Here is a 15,516-nt window from a genome sequence, read left to right on the forward strand (position 1 = left end):
TTTTCATCAGGTTAACAATGTAATACTTCAAATTCTCGGGCTGTCAAATGTTTAATCGCGTCAAGAAATAAAAGTTTGTTTTTAAAGAATATATGTCTGTGTACTGTGCATATTAATATTGTATGTATAAACATATATAGGAATAATGTATGTGTTTTTATAATATGCACAGTACGCAGACATATTATGTAAACACAAACTTTGATTCTGGATGCGATTAATCACGATTTATCGTTTGACAGCAATAAAAATACATAGACTTTTAAATTAGAATAAACTTTTCTTTTTCTAAATAAGCTACAATTCACCCCATGAACCATTGTCTAAAGGCATTCAAACCCAGGTTTTTGTCAGAAAACATTTTCCATAACATATCAAACGTGCAAATCCTTTCTTCAGATATCCAACACAGATACATTCTGATTTCATTTAGGCGAAAATAAACATGTTGTCATACTGTACCACAGCAAAAGTTAAAGCAGACACACTAAACGAATTCAATCTTCTACCTGTTAACATATAAAGAGATCTGTCAGTAACGTTCCTCTGCATTTGGCCGGCTGTAATATGGCAGTACGGCCCCCTGCTGCTGGGTGGCTGTGGGTTGAGCTCTAGGCCCCACAGTGTGACAGCGAATGAGAAAAAGAGACAAAAAGAAAGACGCTTTCTATTCACATCCAGAGGCAGCATTAGCATAACTCAAACAGCACGGCCGAAACGTCCTGACCACCTGTAGATACACTGCCGTGAAGTCTTTTTTCTGCCTTCTGTTTATTTCCTAACGGAGCACAATGTGAAAGGCTGGAGAAGATGATGTGAAGCTTGTGTGTGTAAGCAACCGAGCTAAAGAGAAATTGAATGAGACCAGCGCGCTCCACGCACGCATTGTGCTGCTGGACAGCGCGTGGGCTGCCTGTAGAAGTGTCTGCAAGGGGGGTGGGCTCCTGGCACCGCCCACTCTGTGGTAATTGGATGTGGTTGGGAGGGGGCGGGGCTTGTTCTGGACATGGGAAGGCAGTGGGAGGTGGGTGGGTGTACATGCTTGTTCAGGGGTTGTCTGCTCAAAGGGCCCTAAGTCCACTGGCTTTTATGCACTAGGTGCACTTGAGTCAAGCAAGTATAGAGCTCAGCATTGAGACTTGCCACTCTTTGCTGTTTATATCCCTGCTAGGAGTATCTACCGAAGGGCAGAACTGACAGGACCGCACTAGTGCAGGACGGGGGAAAGCCAGAATAATCAGCTCTTGTGATTTTTTTTTTCTTTTTCCATAGCAAAAGCAAAGGAGTAAACTTGAATACGCATCCCTGTCACTCTACTAAACCGCACTAGAACTTTATTAAAATGGCACACAAAAGGCAGGTGTCTTTGACCCAGGCGTTGACCCTGGCGCTGGTTCTGCTCACCTCAGCGGCTTCAGCGGAGGAATACGACTATTACAGCTGGCAGTCAGACAATTTCCACAATGGCCGTTTTTATGCCAAGCAGCCGCAGTGTGTGGATATTCCAGCTGAACTGCGGCTCTGCTATGATGTGGGCTACAAGAAAATGAGACTTCCAAACCTGTTGGACCACGAAACCATGCCCGAGGTCAAGCAGCAGGCTGGCAGCTGGGTGCCCCTCCTGGCGAAACGGTGCCACGCAGATACGCAGGTGTTCCTCTGCTCGCTGTTTGCCCCGGTGTGCCTGGACCGGCCAATCTACCCGTGTCGCTCTCTGTGCGAGGCCGTGCGGGACAGCTGCGCACCGGTCATGGAGACCTACGGCTTTCCCTGGCCAGAGATGCTGCAGTGCGATAAGTTTCCCATCGACAACGATCTGTGCATTCCCATGCAGTTCGCCGGGGGTCACGTCACTCAAACTCCAGGTAAGACCTCCAAAAACGCTCAGCATTATTCTGAAAAATCTTATTTTTATGTTAATAAGTGCAACAGATTTTTTTATTTTGTTTTTGAAATAACTGCATTGAGCATTCACCAAAAATACTTTTAACAGCTTACATACATTGCATAAACGTATCTAAATGGCAAAGACAATGTGTCAACATGTTGACAAACCTCAAGAAAGCACTTAACAATTTCATAAAACTAAAATATCCAAGGTATAAAAACATTTCTTTATGTTTTTACTTAAACATCGTTTCTTACCAATCAGCTATAATTATTGGTACTGGCTTTATGTTGAAAACACTGTACAAAGTTAAAAAAAACTCAAAATTTTTTAATAAGTATAAAAATTATATATTATACTATTTTCTAAGTTTTCACTTAGCTCGAGTGTCTTGAGAAAGTAAAAAGAAGGAACGCTCTTAGACATACAAAAAACTTTCACTATCTAAAGCAAACATCTGATGTGGAATGTTGAGAGGACGGTCCCCGCTGCGCTATTCCTCTGTCTTTGTTTAGCCCTGCATTTAGATTTCCAATTAGCCGGGCAGCCAAACTCTTTGGATCACTAATTAGTCTGAAACGTTGTAGATTACTTTGTCTCATTGAGATTAGAAGGGCTATTGTGATAGACGGAAGAAGTGAAGCACGGGAGAAGAGAGGAAGAGGGCAGTAAGTGCTCAAGGGAAGTTTGAGGACGGCGTTAAATAGAGCGAACAGGTTAAAACAGAATGTGTATTGTGGAACCAAAAAAGCCTAAAGAAAAGTACTTCAAATGATTTTCTATATTTCTATAAAGGTTACTATATAATTCCTATTAGAAAATCCTATATAATTTATAGTGCTTTGATGCTTTCTATTAAAGCAACAGGTGGTTTTATGACTTAAATGCACAAAGCGTCCCAACAAAACAATCCTGAAAAAATATTGGATTCACATTATTCACAGCTGTGCATTACCAAATCATAAAAAAAATATATTTGCAAGTTGAATGTAACAAAAAAGATCTATGTTTATGATTTACAACTGGTAGAATGGATGTTTGTGTATCCATGTATGTGCGAAAATGTAGCACAAAGACACTTTTCACTGCTATGATTTGATGTATTACAATGTTCTCAGAAAAAAAGTTGTGCTTTTCAAAAATTTTACTCCACAACACTGTTTTCATAAGTTAAGTAGCTTGGCTTCTTCAAAAATAATAAATGCCTTAAGACTGCCGCAAAATTTTAACGCCAAGAGTGAGATCTACGAGGTGATCTATTACAACCATAGCTGTTCTGAAATGACATGATGCTGAGGGGATGGAAACTAGCAAAATTTGCTTTCCACAGCTGGACGGCAAAGTCAGTCACAGCCAAACGTTCACAGCGATTTGTGTTTTGGTGAGGCGCACGTCGACGTGAAACAGGACCCTAGAGATAACATGACAGCACAAACCCTCGCTTGACGCGGCCAGTCACTCCGACCCACCGCTCCGACACACACAGGCATCGGCCCAGGAACATGAAGAGCTGTTTTTTCCCATGTGGTTTGAGGGGAAATGTGGGGACGGGCCAGAGCCAGCCAGACCCACAGACGTGTTTCACAAGATGTTTCTGGAAAGAGACATGACAGTAAATGATATATTTCACTAAATCACATTTTTAAGAGCGTAACAGCAAAACCTCTTTAAACAAACCATTTCATTCTTCAAATACTGTAGGATACCAACAGACAATCGAAAAAAAGGACCCACTGACTCACACATTGCCAAGGAAACACTCATAATAGACAAGTTATGTCTCAATTCTATGTTGTTAAAACTGAGTTTAACACTGCACTGAACAAACATACTTTCTTCTATGTCCGTTTAATATGCAAAGACAAGTGTACGTTGGAAACGTGTTGGTTGATTTACCCAAAATGTTTGAAAAATGCACCTCTGTGGTGTTGTTAAAACAGTGCTTTGTTTAAGCAACACTGCCTCAACCAATGGTATGAGTCTGGGGCGGGTCTTTCTCTCCAGCTGACCAATATAATTTAGGGGGACGTACTGTAACCTGTCTTTAAACAATAATTATTTCTGCAATTTAGTTTGGCGACATAGTGCAAAAACGTTTCACTTCAGCTTTACATTATGAAAAGAAAAAGATTTTAACAAGCCAGGTATATATTATAATCAGAATTAATTCGGCTAAACACAACATACTATGTAAAACAAACCTACTGGCTTGAATGTGAATGAATGTGTAGTCCATTGTTTGCAGGATTTCAGTGACTGTAGAGGCTCGGCTGCCCCGAGGGGCGACTCGGGGAGACATGTAAACCTGTCTCTGACTCCGCTCGCTGCACATTTAAACACACATAAATCACGGCGGTTTTTCATCCTGATTAATGTTTATGTGCAAGGTGTTGCTGCTCATAACTTCAGGGGTCCAAATGGGCCATAAAATGATGTCCTGTGCACAGCTTAAACAGAACATTTTGCCTATAAACTCTGATACAGAAAGTCACTGACACGGAAATCTGTCAGGTACAGGAGGTCTCAGAGGTATAAGTTTAAGAGCATTCATCTTAAAAGAGGACTTTTAGTTTAATCCCAGTCATCTACACCCATCCACGATGACACACCTATTGAAAAGGTCTTTTATTACTTGCGATGTTCTCTTTCTCCATCCAAGACACTTATTTCAAAGAGCTATACATGTGGCCACTTCCAAAAACACTATAAAAAGTACAGGTACATCATATTCTAACCAGGTACTATGCGACCAGAAACTGCTGCATGACATGAAACAACCAGAGGAAATCAAAGAAAAGGTCATGTTTAAACTAGGGCTGTCAAATGTCTAATCCCATCCAAAAGAAGTCTACTGTGCATATTCATTTTGTATTTATAAACACATACACATATACTGTACATGTATACGTTATTAAAGGAAATATTTACATGTATTTGTTTTTATTGACCGATAATTTAAACGATCCTATAGTTAATTCTTAGTTAATCAATTATACTTGTATATATACATTTATTAATTTTCATATTTTATATTTTTCTTAAATATATGCATGTATGTTTTTATAAATACAAAGTTAATATGCACAGTACAAATATGACGTAAGATCAAACATTTAGTACAATTAATCGCGATTAATCGGTTGACAGTCCGAAATTTTTATTGTATAATCTGTAACTTTCACCTCTCTAAAACTCTTTCTTTTCGAAAAATTAAATCACAGGTTTCTTTACTAAATTTAAATGACTTTATACTGACATTTCCTGTCAATTTTCTACCCGACAGCTCATTTTATAAACTATATTTTGTTAAGCTTACTCACCCATTTACAAGGAGCTATTTCCACCTGACTTATCTATAAAATGACTTTTATACTATTATGAAACACGGTCAAGTTGGTGCCATATTACAAGTCAATTTAATATGAAAAATTTTAAATATACTGTACCTTCCTTACATTTTTCTACATTTATGCTAAACTAAGTAGTGCAAGACATTTCAGTTCCGATAGGTCATAAAGTGCTTTCAGAAGAGTCTGCGACAAGCTTTATACATATTTGAACCAATCAGAAGAAATTTAAGGAACATTCATTGGTCTGGTATCATTCAATCTGAATTTCTTTTCGAAGCTCAGTTCGCAGAATTCTCCATGCTCAGTCCCCTGATAAATGCTTTGGCTCGGTTTCTTCTAGGCATCCTGCCAACAAACCACCTTGCAAAACACAATAAATCGCTCTACAGTGCAAATATAATGTTTAACTTTCACGTAGCAGCTCGCTACAGTTCGCGAGATTGTAAGAAGCGATGACTCTCCAAAACACGCTCGCCGTGTGCAAACACTACGCACACCGTCGTGTCTCCCATCCACTGACTGTTTAACGTATGGCAATTCCTGCTAAGAGACCAACTGACGGTTAAAACCTACAGAGGGGTTCAACTCCCCACGACCTGTGCACTGAAGCCTGGTGAACTCTGACCCCTCGTCTCATTATCTGCTGCTATGGCCCTGCTCCAGGCTGGGGTGATAAACTCTGATCCTGGGTTTTTAACCTGGAAGGGGGAGTTTGGAGAAGAGCCATGTAAGTTCTTGTTACCAGATGCTTTTGGTTTGTTAGCTCAAAGGAGGGCCACTGGATCTGCGCGGAGTAAATGACAAAATCATATTCGCCGCCATCAAGATCAGATATAACACACATCATTGTGCGGTTGATTTCGGTGGAGAACTTCAAGCTCACTTCCAGCCAAATTGGTCACGGTTTGTTCCATCAGAACCGCCCCACAGGGATCGAATAGAGCTTACTGTACTTTTCGCTGTATGAAAGAATTACTTTTCCAAATCTTCTCAAGCCACATCCTGCATTCTTTCTGATCACCCTGCTCAGTGGGTCAATGATGTGATGGAAGCCCAGAAGCTTCTACAACTGGAATATAACCCCTGATGCTATTGTGAAAATCACCAAAACAAATGGATTCTCTGGAAACCTTAAGCAAATATTAAAAAACGATCACTCATACATAAATGACAGTTGAGACTTTAATATTCCTTCAAAAATCTCCCTGTGTATAGTCAAGTGTAATTTTTCTCCCCTGCTATAAAGATGGAGGAAATCCACCCAAAAACCAAGCTGGTTTTCAGTTTTTTTACCCAAATCCTCTCTAACACAATCCTTTAGACCAGCAAATGATTTCATCTGATTCAAGCTGTTTTTTGTTTACAGCAGCCTACTGTATGTCAGTAATCCCCAGTTGGTGGCACAATAAAACTGAATCTTGGCCCACAAGATCTGCAAATATATATCAGTTGTGAGAAATGAATATAAAGCTGTTTGCATCTACCAGCGAACATATCCACTGTCAAACTGCAGAGTAAGACAATTTCACAGTGACCTATTAAAATCCTACCTTTGCGATGAGCTTTTTAAATAACATCCACAGACACTTTTTCGGAAGAGCCAGATACACACAGTACGTCTTTATTAGGCAGCATTCTGTTGTGTGATATGCAGCCCATTTCTGGGCACAACACAGACCTTGAGCGCTGGACATAAACCCTGCAAACCTTTAGGGACGCTTGAAGATGGGAGAATAACTAGAAACAGAGTTTGTATGTGTTTTAACATTGATGAACCACTGAAAGCCTCATAACTTCCTCCGTGAGGAAATAAATCTAGAGCTGCCAAAAATTCTCCCTCTCGTGACTTTAAACACAGTGGATTAAGCTCCATTAGCTCTGGCCTGCTGCCCCACATGAGTCCAGCACAGAACCGTGTTCTTCCCTCGGCACTAAACCAAAACGCCTATTAAATCTTCTAGAATGAGCAAGCTCACTCGAAACTTAACATTGACGATGGTTCTGAAAAGCCGAAACCAGCAGATTATCTGTGTGTCTCAAAGGCAAAACATTGGCAGTTTTTGACTAAAGCGCTATGCAAACTGATCATAGTATGACGTCAAAGTACCGCGAGACTATTTGGTGCGGTAATTTAATGTCATGAGTGCTCATCGCGATTGTTTGACCTCATCGCCATGGTTTCAGATCATCGCAATTATTGCACATCTCTATAGAAGACACAAGGGGGAGCTGCAGTGCCTGCGTTTTGCATATTTATGTGTATTCTAACTAAAGTATGGTCAAACTGGTAAACTGTACCAATAATCACTTAAAAAAAACTTTAAACTATATAGCCTATACCTTAAAAAACCTGTAGATTTTATATTATTTAAGCCAATCTCAATGTGAAAAACCAGCCAAGTAAAATTTTATTGTAGTTTTGCAAGTGAGAAAAAAACCAGACTAGAGGCTTTTCTATGACTGATAGCATTTTAATTGTAGCTTCAATTAACTCCTGATCAAACGCGTTTTACACTTATTTAGCGGCTGTATTAATAAAACATGGTCTTATATTCAGAACAATATGGTCGTTTCAAAGCCGAATCAAAAACGCATGAGAATTAAATGTCAAAACTCTAAAACAGACAATACATCGTCATAATCGCAACGATTTATTAGACAATTAATCGTCAGCCAAATCTCATAATCGTGACAGCCCTAGTGATGATCCGATCCTTTTATTATTGTAACTATTGTAAAATAAATAGTAAAATAAATGACTAGTTCTGTCAAATTAGTCAAATTACGTATTTTGCGGTTAAGCGTGAACGTGCGTTGAGCATTTAAAATATCTAAAAATGCTTACATTCTCTCTGCCACACGTGCACCAAACTTGTCTATTTTTGACACGCGACTCCTCCATGAAGAGATCTGCCCAACGCCGTTCACGTTCACAACGTAAGAAACGCGAGCCACTTCGCGAGGGTGATGCGCCGGCTTCCGTAGAACGGATCCGAAAACACCCGCTCACCTTCTTGTCTCAAATCGCGTCCACTAAAACGATTTTGTTCCAACATTAAAAAACATGTTGCGTTAGTCTCTTCACGTACACCATTATTAATAATAAATAAGTCTTGCAGTTTGTGAAATAAAGGGCTTTCATTTGTACAAAGTTAAATTTGGTGCTAATACTAAATTGGTTTTAAAATAGCCTACGTCAAGGTTGTACAAAAAAATGCTATATTAATATATTGTATACAGAAGGATTTTTGTTGTTTGGGATGTAGCCTTTTGTAAAAAGGTTGGGTAACTCCGTTTTCAAAATGATTGTTTATAAAACTTATGTAGACAAGTACTGTACAGTAATTTTACACAAAAACAAATTAGTTTTACTTGAACAAAACTAAAATGAGAGGATTTAAGTAAGGGGATGAAAGAAGTCAAGTTGTTCTATTGTCCACACACAACTCAATGTTCCCATTCACATATTATGAAAAATCTTAAACTAAATTATTCTCTTCTCTTTCTTCTCCTCTAGTTTCAAAAGTCTGTCCACCCTGTGACAACGAGTTAAAGGCAGACACCATAATGGAGCATTACTGTGCCAGTGACTTTGGTAAGTCTTAGCACTCACAACACACACAGTAAAACCTTTATTGAATTTTAAAACTTGACTTTAGTTTTAATGACATACTTTAATAGGAATGAAAAACATTGAGATGGTTGTGATCTGCTTGTGTGGAAAGTGGTCCGTTTTTATGTCTATTACTAACCGTTTTTCATTACAACATTTGCATCTAAACAGATATAGAAAACCACAAACATGTAGCAAAATAGCATCTTTATAAGCATCGCGTAAATACACAAGTTTGAGCAACTGATGTTTAACGGTGCTGGAAGGTGTTTTGTATTTTTTATGGTTTGTTTCAAGTTACTCATTCTGACTAGACGTTCATTAATGTGTCAAAAGGTGAATCTTTGGAATGAGTCTCTGGCATTAAATAAAAGAAGTTTAAAGAAAAACTACATAAGTTATTTCTTTTGGATTTGCTTGTATTTACCCTAATAACTATGACAAATGCTCCAACAAATATTGTTAGTAGTATTGTGTTTTCCATCTCCTGCGGTAAAAACAGTGACAGAAGTGTAAGTGTAGAAATCACAAAGAGAGTACGAAGTGTAATGTTTAAATAAAAACGTTTAAGCACTAATACTTCCACATATTGCAGACGTAGAAAATGACAGGATGTCTCTTCCTCTGGTGTTATATCATTTGACGTGTTATTTGTAAACTAATGCTGTACTGTGTATTATAGGTCTGATAGTGCACTTTTCGTCTCACTTGGAGAGAGTGTTTTAATTCTTGCGGTTGGGGTTGCCAGTTTCTACAATGTAACAGCAATCAGTATATCAACACATACCGGACAGCCCGCACACTTATCAAATGATTTGTGCGTGCAGACCGCCGCTGAGAAAACTCTCTGTCGATGTGTTCACTGGCTCCTGCATATTGCTGATTTTTATATTTGATATACTGTAGAGGAAATTCATTGTTTTTCTGTTTGGCTTTGAGATTTAAAATGGCTCATATGGTTAGTGTAAGCATTTTTAAATGATTATGTTATCGTTTTTGGTTTAAGTGAGAATGTTTTGCTCAAACAAGGATTTAGGAAATGCTGCGTGTGGTGCATTCCAGTCATATGTTACATTTTTGTCTAGTATAAAACATAGTAGGCTATTACTAATGTTTATATATGCAATGTTTGTCTACATATTTATGCGATCGTGGCAGCAGTAATTCATCAAATAATAAAGAAACAGCATTTAAAAGAAGTCATACAGTCTCGTTGAAGTATGCCAGATCACATTAGTCCATTGCATCCTCCACGAATCTAAAAACGCTATCAGTTTTTGTTGATAAAAATCCCCAAATCTCCATCCATGGTTGGGCTCTGGGTGGGATTCAGAATTACTGACGACTGCAAATGCTCAGGTTGACAGCTTTCCTCCTCGCCTGCCTTCATTTGATGTCAGACCTGCTGCCAGCCATTTAAAGCAGCTCTTGTTTAAAAAGCGGTTTTAGCTTGTCACCACGATATTGCCCAGGCGTGCTCGCCGCCCACAAGCATTAAGGGTCACAAGCAACCGCCTGAATTAAAAGTCCGCATGCAGCTGGGCATGCGAGCTTTGTGCTTAGTTTTGTGGTTTAACATTCTGACAGAAAAATATTTTACTCAGCTGTGAGTTAAAGGTGATGTAATTTTCACAAGGCTAAAATACTTTTTCCTGTACCTATTTAATACATAGAGACAATTTTAGGTAAGCCAGTTGTATGTAAACATTGTGGCTCTGGACTTTTAAAATTTCTGTTTGTTTGAACGACCTGAAATAGCAACAGTGACTCAACCAGTGGCGTGAGTTCGGAGTGGAGCTACCTGTTTGTATGACCAGTGCGTCTTTTGCAAAAAAGGTTACTTTCATTGACTGGTGAACATACGTTCATAATGCATAATGCATTTTTGTTTTATGACAAACTATTACCTTTGTAACCATATTCATAACATTGCCAAACGCCACCATGCAGTTGAGCTAAAACTGTATGGCATGAAACACAGTCATTCCTGCACTTCCAGTCTGTTTTTATCTTTCTACTTGAATGTTTGTTCATAATAGTAGACAGGGAGCCCGGGCGCACACTGGTCATTTTAAATACTCCAGATGCTTTGATACAAACTAAGTCATTGATGGATGTGCACTTAGTGAGCCCAGAGCCCGACTTCTGTTCCATGGCATCAATTACAGGTACATTTTGACACATTCATGTTTAGTTTCATACTCGCTAAGAGACCATAGATTCTTTCAACATTGGATCACAAATTTGAGATTTTGTTTGCTCACATTACAATGGTATTTGAGGAAAGAAGGTCCAGCCAAAAAGTCAGAGGATTAATCACATTGTTATGCAAGATGTTATTTATTTGTACAAGGAAAGCAAAAAATTTATCAGTGCATTGTTTTTTATCTTGTTTGAGATTCAAGTTTATCTTAAATAATAACTGCAGATATTATATGTGATTGACTGATGCATAGAATTCTGTTTAAATTAAATAAAATGTATATTTACCTGTTTGGGTAAAGTATTGACAAACCCAACCATTGGTTAAAATGACCAATCCAGCAATAATTATTTTAAATTAATTTATTGTTTTAGCTAACATTTTCTAAAGTGTATGTCATCTAAAGATTATTTTACTTTTAAATTTCCTCATACGATACAATAGATTTAACTTTTTTTTGTAGCTTTACCTGCATCTCAGCGATTTTAAAGCGTGGGGCTATCAACGCCAAGGTCGTGGTTTCGATCCCAGGGGATTGCACATAATCGGATACAAATGTATAGTATAATTTAGCGTAACTCACTTTGCTTAAAAGCGTCTGCCAAATTCGTTAATGTACTGAATGTGGAAAATGTAAATTGTCTCGTTTGAACAGAGCTTTTGCTTCTTACGTGAAATATTACTTCAAGAATTCCAAGTTTTTAGGCCATTGGGCTGTGCAACATTTTGAATGATTTTACAGTAAGGAATGGTTTTGGAGTTTTTTGCCCTGTTAGGGGCCAGGTAGCGATGTGTTTGGGCCACTGAAGGGGTGTTCATTTTTCACATCTGTCTTCGAAACTTTCCGTTCTACTCTCCATTCTCTCCCAAGCGAGCACAATTAGTGCTGTCCACGTTTAAATGATGCTCCTCAGGGGAGGTGTGAATTATTCCAGCGCTCTGGATAGCCTTGGTTCTTCCTGTGTGCTTGTTGTGAAATGTCTTGTTGCTTGAGACAGCAGAAATAAATGGAAGATCCAGAGTGTGACCAAGAGCCCCAAGAGAGACTTTCCCATTTTTTCCAAAAGATGAAGTTAAATGACAACACTTAGAACCCAGTCCTTCTTGAAAAAAAGCCATTCCATGGTGTATTTAACAATATAGTTTACCCGCAAAATGACATGAAATGTTGTCATTGTTTACTCATCCTTGTCATTCCATTCCCTTATTTTTTTAACATGCTATAGTTCTTTGTGAAGTTTCACAACCATAGTCACTTTAGCAGCTGCTTGAAGATTTTTCTACTTGAAAAGCATACGGGTTTGAAATAGTATGAGATATATTATGAGCTGTTTATTTACATAAACATTTGTCTTTCTGTTTGTTCTCTGCAGCTCTCAAGATGAAGATTAAAGAGGTGAAAAAAGAAAAAGGAGACCGCAAGCTCATCGCAGCACAGAAGAAGAAGAAGGTTCTGAAGATGGGAGTATTGAGGAAGAAGGACTTAAAGAAGCTCACGCTGTACATCAAGAACGGAGCAAACTGCCCCTGCTCACAGCTGGACAACCTCGGGAGCAACTTCCTCATCATGGGCCGTAAGGTGGACCAGCAGTTGCTGCTCATGTCTATCCACAAGTGGGACAAGAAGAGCAAAGAGCTCAAATTTGCCATGAAATACATGAAGTCTCATCAGTGTCCCACCTATCACACCGTCTTCCAGTGACACTATCAGAAATTTTGCAGAGACTGTTTCTAATTCAGACACACATTTTATTACTCAACAAGTGGCTTTTGGAAACTGCTTAGGACTTGTTCATTTAATAATGGCTGCACGCTCTTGTCATTCCAAACTAGTGTGACTTTCTCCCTTTTGATGAACACAGAATTGTGAAAGAATTCAAACTGGTTGTTCTTTCCCATGCAGTTAATAAATGGGCACCGAAGTTCTTATTTGGTCCGTTCCTCACGCAAAGCTATGGCATGGCTTTAGACTTGGAATACAGCATAGTGCATGAGTCAAATGGACTACTTATGATTTATTTTATAGTGGTTTTGTGTTTTATGTGAGGCTTGGTTTTGGTCCAAATTTATAGTACAGCAATTCAAAATAGTGACCAGTTTAGTCATGTGAAATTCTCTTTTGTGTTCCATGGAAGAACGTTGTAGGTTTGGAATGACGTCAGGGTGACGGTGCTTACATTTTTTGGTGAAATAATCCTTAATTCCATCAACATGTACAGCTACATTTTATTTCTGTACATGCATAAAAGGAATTCTTTATGAGCGATCAGCGCACTTAAGATGCATATTTTAGTGACACTTTCTAGATTCCCTCAGTCACAACACAACGTGCAAGCTAAGTCACTACAAAAAATGAGTTACCAAAAGCTTTCAAGATGAGAGTGTTCGGTCAATAAGCAAATATTTCATTGCTATGGCCAGGATTAATTTAAACAAATGGGAAAAAAGACATTAACAGTGCCGACAGGTTTTCACTTCTATCTTGTAGATAAGGAATAAAAAGTTTTTATTATATATGATGAAGGTACGATTGTGATCATTAGCACAAGTCTAGAATGTGACATGGCTCCGGTTGTGGCTTGAATCTTGGGAGGTAAGAGAGAAAATGGATTGAAAGTGCTTTTGACTGTTGGTCAGGACAACGCCCAAAAATGTCGACCGCAGCCTGTGTGCGAATCTGGGCCATTTCTGTGCTCTAAGAGAGCCCGTCATATCAGCCAAGCTTATGACAGACTCTGGACTCATATAAGCAGTTTGGTTGGTGAGGTTTTTTGGGCCTTCTAATGCTTTCTAAACAGCATGCAACATTCTTTTTCTACTAAAATGATTATCTATTGCTTTAAATATACATACGTCGTATGGAAAAAGCCTTTTGTTGCGTTTAAGTTCACTGTAATAAAGTGTTAGGTCTGTTTAATAAGACACTATTAACATTGTAAAGGTCTGATTTAATTGTTGTTTGTAACAGCATCACATGGATTTTTGTTTTACCAGCAGCTACTCCGTCATCTTCATATTTCTGGAAGAACACTCAAGAATGACACTTATAACACGCAGTCATCATTTCCTCACCATCTTATCATTTCAAACTTGTATGACTTTGTTCTGCCATACACAATAAAACTATGTTTTGAAAAATGTTGGTAACTGAAAAACGGCAGTATCCATTGACTTCTATAGAGATGTTCAAGTATCCATTGACTTCCTTTGTTGCATGTTGAGGTGGTGCCGCCATCTTGAGAGGATAAAACTCCACTGCTATTATTGTTTTGATATGTACCGTTACTTGTTTTGTTTGATATATGGGGAATTCGAAAGTGAAAGGACCACTGGCTTTTCCTGAACGACTCTGCGTAATGCTATTTCAGTTTTTAAAACCGACCATAGTTATATTTCCTTATCAAACAAGAGAAACAAAACACTGCAGTGAACGCACTAGCAGCCATCCTACCAAAATGGCGCAACAGTCAACGCGGCGTGACGTCAAATAACAAGCTCTATTGTACAGACACAAAAGAGAATGGGTACCGCCGTTGTTCGGTACCAGCATTCTTTAGAATTCTTCTTTTGTGTTCTGTATAAAGAAATTGAGTCATACTGTACATGTTTGAAATGATAGGTGGGTGAGGAAATGATGACAGAATTATTATTTTTGGGTGAACTATACCTTTAAACCAAACAACAGAAAGGCTTCATAACAAGTTTATCCTAAAAGCCAAATGTATTTATTTTAAAATGCCTTTAAAAACGTTTTAGTTATTTATAATATTTTGTTCAAATCAAATAAGAAGCCAAAGGTTTTTACTTGGTCCACGAAGATTTTAAAGAACTGCACTGTAGAACTGAATCAGATCTTACAAACCATGTACAAATTTGAAAGTAATAGAGCCGTGCTCAATAAGACGGAGCGGCATGAGAGGAGAGATCCAGAGAGACAAAAACATGAGATAACCGTGAAGAACAGAAAGAGTCTTTGCATGAAAGCTTATCAGACGGACAGTCCCGGCCCCTCAATCTCATTCCTCTGTCATCATCTCTGCAAAGGTCACTTACCGTAATTAAAAAAGGCCTGATGGCTGGAGACAGGATGAACAGAGCTCAGCTTTGTGCCAGAAGGCCCGTGGCATAAACAACAGCACACCAGCAATCAAAAGATCATTTAGACCCTCACTCAGCTTCTGTGTCATACTGATTTCCCTGAAAGGTTAATATCACCGGGAATGCGGTGCCCAGCCAAAACTGGCCCCCGACCGTCACTCTCTCTGTCTTTATCTCACCCTAGTGATCTCCAATCCATCGGCAGGGGGAGTGAATGGCACCTTTGTGCTTGTGCTGAAATTTGATTAAAGCTGGCAGAGATATAAGCGGACCTTACAGTGTATTTACACGAATTCATAAATCTGTTACCGCCCTCTTTCATCACACCTGTACCTGTTGCTCATCACGCTATGGTTTGCATGCC

At 38.7% G+C, this 15,516-nt stretch overlaps 1 protein-coding gene across 1 annotated transcript; it reads left to right on the forward strand.

Annotated features, from left to right (window-relative positions):
• Positions 1-1,034: 1,034 nt before the first annotated feature.
• Positions 1,035-14,204, forward strand: sfrp5 (secreted frizzled-related protein 5). The gene is made up of 3 exons (XM_079473733.1): positions 1,035-1,865; positions 8,756-8,833; positions 12,428-14,204. Exons 1-3 carry the CDS (start codon positions 1,343-1,345, stop codon positions 12,754-12,756), a joined length of 930 nt encoding a protein of 309 aa, XP_079329859.1. The 5' UTR covers positions 1,035-1,342; the 3' UTR covers positions 12,757-14,204.
• The last annotated feature ends 1,312 nt before the right edge of the window (positions 14,205-15,516 follow it).

The sequence above is a fragment of the Barbatula barbatula genome (assembly GCF_947034865.1).
Source record: "Barbatula barbatula genome assembly, chromosome: 14".
Lineage (NCBI taxonomy): Eukaryota > Metazoa > Chordata > Actinopteri > Cypriniformes > Nemacheilidae > Barbatula > Barbatula barbatula.